We start from the raw sequence: 8661 nt of genomic DNA, 5'->3' as shown, positions 1-8661 counted from the left end.
TTAAATCATTTATATTCTTTTTGTAGAAAATATTTTAAAATGTTTATCAAATTGGTTATGAAATTTTTTGTTTTAAATATGGTGAAATTAATGACTTTGTTCTCAATTGTATAATGCTGTTTTGCTCCTCCTGAAAATAAATCGTTCCAAACCTTTCTTTCTTCTGCAGAACACAAAAGAATATATTTTGAAGAATGTTGGTAACCAAAAAGTTTTTGTTCCCATTGATTTCCATATTCATATTTTTTGACCATACTGTGGAGTTCAGTGGGAACTGAAAAGGTTTAATTAAAGGGTTGATGCAAATAGCCTAAAACAATTTAATAAAGATACTCATCTTTGGCCTTGAAGCATTGCAAGTATCTAACAGGCGTATGTATCAATTGTTCAAGTAGACATTCAAAATTACATACAAAGCTATCATGTAAAATTAAGCTGTTGTATTATATTACACAGAGTACAACAAAACAACAGTCTAGAGTTGTGGTCATTGAAATACAATATAATATGTCCATAACAGTTGTTCAAACTCTTATTAGTTACGATAAACTATGTGTGTACTACAGATACTAAAACAACAATACCTGAATAAACTATATACCAGAGTCTTCTCTAATGTACATCTCTACAGGAAAGAGCTGATAGATGAGCTGGACCAGGACGAGAAAGATCAGCAGAACGCGTGTCGCCTCGCTCAGGAGCACAAGAAGCTCCTAGAGGAGAACAAGAGTCTGTCTACCTACTACCAGCAGTGCAAGAAGCAACTGGAGCTTATCCGAGCACAGCAGCAAAAGAGACAGGGCACCTCATGAACCCCTTTCATTATGAAACTAGACTAGACTGACTCTATAATCACAGTCCCCATTATCTTGTCCTCCCCGATCCAAACATTGGGGTGGTTTATCTATAGTTTGGCCCAGAAACCCCTTAATTCTGCCTGTTAAAGCACCCATGAAACCTGTGAAGATGGTAACCGAATGAAATGTGCTTCACAGTTCAAGTGACTGTGGGTCATTTCCGCCAGTGCAAACCGTTCCAAGACCCTGCACTCAACTGCACAAGCATGCTGCGTTCCAGGTGCCCGTGAATCCCGCAGGATATGCAACAGCAGGGCCACAATTAAAGCCAGGTGGGTGTAAAACACAGACCGTTGGCCACTGATAAACACACGCAGTTCTTCAGAGATCTACAAGTCTAAACAAGCCAGCAAATGCATTTTATTTTCAAAAGAGTAAACCTGCATTTTACGCCAGGGCTTTTAAGTATAGAGATGTTTAAAAGAAGGATGTAAAATAAGGTCTTTTGGAATATCACTTGTTTTTCCCCTTCCTCAGACATCCCAGAATTCTCTGTAAGGTTTGCCTGATTCCCCTCGATTAGGTGTTGGTCCTTGAGAATGTGAAAGCAAAGTTAAATACAAAAGCTAATTTTATCATTTTCAATTTAGATTTTTATTTTGTTGCATTCACTTTGCGTGCACTTTTCATTTTAACCCCTTTTTATGCAAAAAAGTGCTATAGACGTTTCCTTTTTTTGATTTGTCTGCCCTAAAAAGTGTTAGAATGTATTGTTTGACATCGGGGGATGTATCTTACATATGCCTTGCATGTCGACCTTGTGTTTATGGAAAAACAAAGGACGATCTGTGTGTATGTGCGGCCTCACAAGGAAATGCCGTTTGTAATCCACTTCCGTTAACATCCCATTTGAAAACCATCGCTCTAAAAGAACAAAACAAATGGACTTGAGTGGATGTGATTGTGAGTACAAACATTTTAATCACGACTTCAGTATTCTTGTGTTTCTTTGCTTTATCTAACTATGTATGGTAATTTATCCATGGTTTTCAGAGATCCGCTTCATAGTTTTTGATGCAAGTGTGGGAAAGACGCTCTTTCTCCGAGCTTGATTTATGTATTTTTAGTTCACATGATGCCTTGGAGTTGAATCGCTTGCATTTTACTTGACTTGTTTTGTTGCTTTTACCGCAACGAGACCGCTCACATTATGCGCTTAATGCAATTACGAGTTTAGAAAGTGAGAGGTTTAAAAGGCCTGCGAATGCAACGAATGAAATCAAGAGCGGTCAGATTGTTGTCTGGTCTGAATGATCTTGTCAATATGCTGCAGAAATCATGAAATTACGATAAGGGCAGTCGAGCCACTCTGGTTCATTTTAGTTCAGTTCCTTGTTCTTACCACTAGTTTTACATCCCTGTACTTAATTTAAGAGAAATCAGAGCCGTATTGTTATATTAGGTTATGAATTCCTTTTAGATGTCACACTTTTACTTTGTTGCCCCCAATACAAGCTCAACCCACGTTTTTGCACAATCCCACCATGACTGGTTCTCACAGAATGCTCACTATAACCGTGAAAATCTTGAGCAGGGTAAAGACACATTTGGATGTTAAAGATCTTCAAGTGAGTTCTCTGCAAATCTTTTTGTTTAACAGTGAAGTGGTGTATTTTATTTTAGTTTTTTCTTAGAGTTCAATGTTCATAATTAGTTTCTGTACTATGTGCTGTAAATAAGATGTCTGATTTCTTAAGCTGTTGGGAACGGGAATACACAGGTGAAGGTCGCATCTTGAAATAAATCGAACAGGTAAACATGCCTCGGGACTGACTGTGTGCTGTTTCTGTCACGTCAACATTTTTATAAACCGGATGTTGTTCACAAACTCTCTCTCTCTTTATTTCTATGCATACATTAATTTGTGTTTATAATAAAATTGTACATGTAAATACAAATACATATATAATGTAACCAAAAATCATTCACAGTTAGCAGATGTATACAATGTATAAAATGTATTTTTATCTTATTTGATAATATAAAGAAATAAGTTTGGTGTTCTGCAGTGACTGAATATGCTGTTTGATGTTTAAATTGTGTAATTGTGTATGGATCTTGCTCTAGAAGTATTTAGTATTATAAGCCAACATATATTGAAGCAAGGTGAAGATGTAGGATTATAGTGTTGATATAAATGAATACTGTGTACATTATATGTACATAATCACACTTTTAGAATACATCTTTCATTAGAGTAGTCATGTTAAGAATGGCAGGCTAACGCCTGTAATTATACAAAGTCTAAATGAAAGAGAAATTTATAATTTAAAAATATTTTCTCTATTATAGATGTCTTTTTTTTTTTTTTAGCTGAAAAGCTGTTTAAATCATTTTAGAGTCATTTTAGGGTTGATAGCTACGTTGTCATGGCGATGAAGTTAATTGTTGTTTCACACAGAGAATGTTAGTAAAGGACTTTTTTTTACATTAAAAACGTGTGGGGGGGGAAATGAATATTGTTTACGTCTTGAGCTTTACCTTCGAAGTTGTATTTTATGAAAATTTTATCACTGTATTGTATTTCCTCAGTGCCTTACGATAACTGGGAATTTGACGTTATTTATAGAAAATGAAGCACCAGTGGAAGTTATTTGTTGTCTATTTCTTGTAATCAAAACTTGGCCATCGATTGGGTTTCCCTTGGACTATTCCTTTAATGTTTTGACGATTAAATGCTTATTTCAACCAGAAGAGGGCGATAGAGCTTAAGCCATTCATTGCTCTTCATCCGTAAACCCTTCCTGTCTCAAAGGAATCTGGTGTGATGCTGAGACGGTGCTGGTTAAACACACACACAAACGCAACTACGTGCATCAAATATTTCTTCAAAAATTACTGAACCATAATTTCTTAAATTAAAGAAGTAGTGAATTAAAGGAATCTCATTAGCAAAAGAAGTAATAGCAAATATCTTCAGATAAAGGAACTCGAGGGAGGTGGTGTGTATTACAGCCTAGAATAACAAGTATTGTGCAAATTAGGTTTAAATGTTACCTGCTCTGTACAGTTGTTGTCACGCCATGTGCTTGAGGTTGGAGCGACTTGAATCAAACTCATTCAATCCACATGATGTCATTTCTCTCTCCTTTGGTGAACTATTGTGTGTTGTGGCTTCTCTGGCCAGTGTTAAGTGTTCAGGAGGTTGAGAAAGGGACTGAGGGTATTGTTTAGGGGCCATCGGATGAGATGCTGTCATCCTGGCCTTTTCTTTTTTGTTCTGAGCGATGGCGAGAAATGAGAAACGGACTATGAAGGGTTTAGGGTGACCGGAGGAACCCTGGGCTTCAATGAGGTCATCAGGAACAGTTACACATTACAGAAACTGCAGGGCGGTCGTGACATTTCTGTATCTCTGTGTACCGGGTTACAGTTTGTGAATCAATTGTGAGTTAGAAGCTGATGCAATAAAATCATACAAGTTGTTAATAGCAATGTGAAGCATTCCCCAGACAGCAAAGCGTGTGTTTTTTTTTATCTTGCACACTCTATCACCGCCGTTCCTTGGAAATACTTGTCATTTTCAATGCATCATCATTCTCTTTTTTTTTTTGTTGGTGACAAAGTTTCTCTGAAATTTGTATTAAATCTCTCTCTTTCTCATCCTCTCCCCCTCTTTTTCCTCTCCCTGTAACCATGGTAACTGCCTGGAAATAGGCTAGGAATGGTAGAGGTGGTTGCAGTTTTTAGTAATGGCCAGAATTTGGGTCATAATATCTGTATATCAGTCTATAAATTCCACAGTGTTCCAGATAACTTATTTCATTAATCAGAATGATTCCCTGGCCAGCCCTTTTCAAATGTGGCTATGGGCGATTCTTCGCATGCTTGCGAGCACGGCTCCTTTGAGACCCTTCAGAGGAGACAAAGAGATCTCACTGCTGCTGGTGCACCAGTCTCATGTCTTTGATTCGCTTTTTTTCCTCTAGCATCTAAAGGATGGAGAAAATAAAAATGATCTTCTGGTGCATAATGTGAATAGTTTGTCCCTGAAGTAAATTGGTAAATGCTTTATGTATGCTGATACAATGCTTTAGATCTTTTTAAAGAGATGCATGTTCCCTCTCACTCAAATCTGCACTTTTTATTTTAAGTGTCATTTTCACACATTGCAATTGTTGAAAAACTGCGAGTCCCTGTTGTTGATTTGATGGAGCCTGTGGCTTACAAACCATAATGAGCTTTTCACTTCATCATTTACATATTCCCTGTTTCTTTAAATACAAGATAAAAAATATATATGAACATTAAGAATCAGTTTTGTTGTAGCAACTGGAGCTTTTTGACTCCCTCTGTATGACACAGTTTCCTCAGTGTAATATATAATCTGACCTTGTGCTTTGCCTTCAGCTTGTAAAAGGCACTTTGAAAGACTGACAGTGAAGAACAATCCTGAGGTATAAGTAAAAGTGCTGTAGAACTGTCTTTATTAAACAAGAAATTAATATTGAGTAACTTCCATTTTAGAGACAATGTTGTTAGTTACTTTGTGTGCTTTGTCTTCACTGAAAATAGTTCCAAATGAAGTCAAACCGAATTAACCTTTGCGCACATCCAAGATATACATAGTAGAATTTCTTGCCTGAATGAGTCAGGAAATGAATTGATCAGCTGTTATTCAAATGACTCATTCATAAAATTAAGTAGTGTTATTGAACAAATCAGTTGAGTAATTGAATCAATGACTCACTCATAAAGGCCGTAATTTGTTGGACACTGTACTATCCTGTGAGGCCATTGGAGAGGATCAATGAATAGCAGTGAAGCAACGCAACTGACGCTGGTAGGTTATGTGATAGTAACAACATGGTGGATGTAATACGCCTGAATTTCATTCATATTCATACTTTTTTAACAGTTGTGAAATAAGTTCAAATTCAAATGTAGTACCTGCTCAGACAATATGCGATTTAGGACACACCGTCATTTTTCATTCCTGAATGAATAGGTGCTTGAATCAGTTGACTGAATGATTTAATGACTCCCTCATAGTTCAAATGTTATTGAATGAAACGGCTGGGTAATTAATTCAATAGCTCACTCATAAAGCCAGACAATTGTTTAATTCCTAAATAAATCTGTGTTTGAAAGAATCGGTTGAGCTAATAATTCAATGAAACACTCAAAAAAAAAAAAAAAAAGTTGTTTCAAACAGTCACTTGTTTCATATCCAAAAGAATCAGTATTGTAAAACAAATAGGTTGACTGAATAATTCAAATGACTCACTCATAAAGACATCCACTTGTTGCCATCACCTGACATAAAAACCTGCAGAAAGCCTTTGAAAAATCCCCACCACTAATGAAATGCTTGTTTGAAATGCTCAAACACAGACAGCCGCAGTGATGCAAACAGTGAAAAGTCCTAGTTCTGCTGGACTCTTGCTCATCAGATTAGCGAAGCAGATGACTAAGCAACTATGCTAAATAGTATATACACAGGAAAATAAGATCATCATGGCTATTTTATTCTTTAAAACCTTCAATTCAGTGGAGGAAAATTAATCTAGAGAAAGAATGAGAAAGAATCGAAATGATCGAAAGATAATGTGACCGTGAGAGAGAGATGGAGAGACAAACCGCAACCAGCTATTGTTGTGATCGCCTGTGTGAGTGGGTGACACGGCGTGGGTGGAAAGGTAATGGCTTTGAGCATGTGGAGTGATGAACATCTATCTCCCTGCACAACACAGGAGCTTCAGACTCTCAGCTTCAAAACTGATGAGTCATCTCGCACACCGTTAGTTCGTTTTCAGTCAGACATGCCCCAGAGAGTGTACTGTAACTGCTCTCCTACAGAAATCGAATTAGAGTCTGGATGTACAGGATTTCATCCGTTTAATCCAGCTAACGGGCTGAATACACACAGACTCTAGTACACAGTGAAGAGCAGACCACATGGGAGAAAATGATAGCCTGAGTGCAATATGGATCCCGTTTACGTAGTCTTATCATCTTCATGCATTATGAGCAAACAGGATGTCAATTTATGCATTCAGCTATACAGTCTCAAGGGCCTCTAACTTTTTTAAAGGAACAGATTTGCTATGGAAGGAGCTTTGATATTTTTAATTTGTGATTGAGTGTACGATCCATAATTACCACAGCTCGTAGGGTGTCAGCAGTATCTCAACAACACCTTTGAACAGCAACACTCTCACATGCCTCTGTGGTGAGGTGTTTTCAAGCTTTATTTTCAACGTCAGTGCTAATTCCTGTGGTTCTTCGTGTGCCAACTCATCAATTAGACATTTAGTGTATTTAGACATAGATATGCTTACGCTTAGGTGAGCTTTCAGAGCAAAAGTAGCTCAGTTTACAGATTCTCATTTTATAAACCGCACAAAGAATTTGCTTCAAAGGCCAGCCTGTAGAACATTGTCTCTGTCTCGGCACTTCATAACGGTGTACAAAGTTGTTTCATGTGTACAAATGGATTAGATCTATTGTTATGCTGATCTTAATAGACTCATGTGCTGTAAGTATTTATAGAATTCCCATCTGTTATCTAATAAGTCTATTATAAACAAGTGCATGCATTTTGAAAGTATGCTCCTGAAGATCATTTTGATATTAAGATTCAAAGGGATTTTTCTCATGATTCATCACTGATAAATCTGGTACAAATGTCATTTCCTTTTTTTACTCTCACTTTTCACATAAACTTATTCACTATGGTAAATAGGGCAGTAAACACAGCTCTGTTATTGTTTGAATGGTTTGCTTTCAGCACAAGATGTGGCTGATCAAGAAATGCAGGGTTTCTACTGCCAAGAACAAAACTATTAGTTTGGCTCTGGTTTGAACTCTAAAACAACCTTTAATCACCCACACATACACACACACACACACACACACATATACATGCATAAACACCCACACTTGGCCTCAGCTGACAAATGTACAATAACAACCTGTCAAACGTGGAAGTTCTGCCTTTTATCTGAATGTCTGAAGATTTTAAAAGTTGTTATTCCCTGATAATTTTCCCCTCTAGTAAGCTGTTAACCACTGAAACCACTGGATCAAGTTAGTGAGTCGGTGTTTTATTTATTTTTTTAACTATTAAAAATCGTTTTCTGTAGTTGAAATAAAGATGAAATAAAATATAAATATAAGGTGAAAAACTGAAATAAGTTGAAGTACTAAAATACTACAACAATATATAAGCCTAAATATAAATATTAAAATAAACTGGCATGTGACAAAAGCACATAAAAATGACAAAAGGTCTAAAATGAGTAAAACTTAAAGGTGACATATCATGAAAATCTGACTTTTCCAGGTTTTAAGTGCTATAACCAGGTCCCTGGTGCATCTAACCCAATCACTTTGCTTTGGTAAGCCTTTTTCTGCAAGCGTCTGAGAAAACGAGGGCGTCTGATTTCACTCCCTTGGTGACGTGGCAAAGGGATCTCATTATAATATTACCGCCCCTTAATCTGTAAACTTCCACTCAAGGCACCGTCATTTTGATTTCGCAAGCGACAACGGTGTACCAGTTCTAATGCCATGGCGAAAGTTTGAGCAAAACATGCTAACTGTTCTGTCTTTGGCTACACAGACGAGCACAGAACACTATTTAGAGTACCAGCCTCAGAGGAGACAACAGAGCAGTGGATTTATTGATTTATTTAGGCTACTGTATATTGCTGCTGCCACACAGATCTAAAATAAACAAGCAATTTATTTCCCAGCTGTTTACCTTCACAGACATAACCGACTGTTTTTGTAACTCATGTGAGTTTTTAACATAAACGTGTGAATGAGAACTTAGTTTAGTACTCACATGCTGTGACAGCAG

General features: G+C 37.0%; 1 protein-coding gene across 2 annotated transcripts in view; it reads left to right on the top strand.

Annotated features, from left to right (window-relative positions):
• The window catches only part of LOC107665363 (mitogen-activated protein kinase kinase kinase 7-like), a 19016-nt gene extending 16331 nt beyond the window's left edge, over positions 1-2685 (top strand). For both annotated transcript variants that reach the window (XM_016456214.1, XM_016456213.1), the window contains one exon: positions 632-2685. In XM_016456214.1, coding sequence (XP_016311700.1) covers positions 632-812 — 181 coding nt within the window. In that variant the 3' untranslated portion in view covers positions 813-2685. The remainder of the gene's footprint in view (positions 1-631) is intronic.
• Positions 2686-8661: the final 5976 nt, after the last annotated feature.

Source organism: Sinocyclocheilus anshuiensis, unplaced genomic scaffold, assembly GCF_001515605.1.
Source record: "Sinocyclocheilus anshuiensis isolate Anshui unplaced genomic scaffold, SAMN03320099.WGS_v1.1 scaffold199, whole genome shotgun sequence".
In the NCBI taxonomy this organism is placed as follows: Eukaryota; Metazoa; Chordata; class Actinopteri; order Cypriniformes; family Cyprinidae; genus Sinocyclocheilus; species Sinocyclocheilus anshuiensis.
The sequence above is the reverse complement of the archived record's forward strand: the minus strand, read 5'-3'. Positions and strand labels throughout refer to the sequence as shown.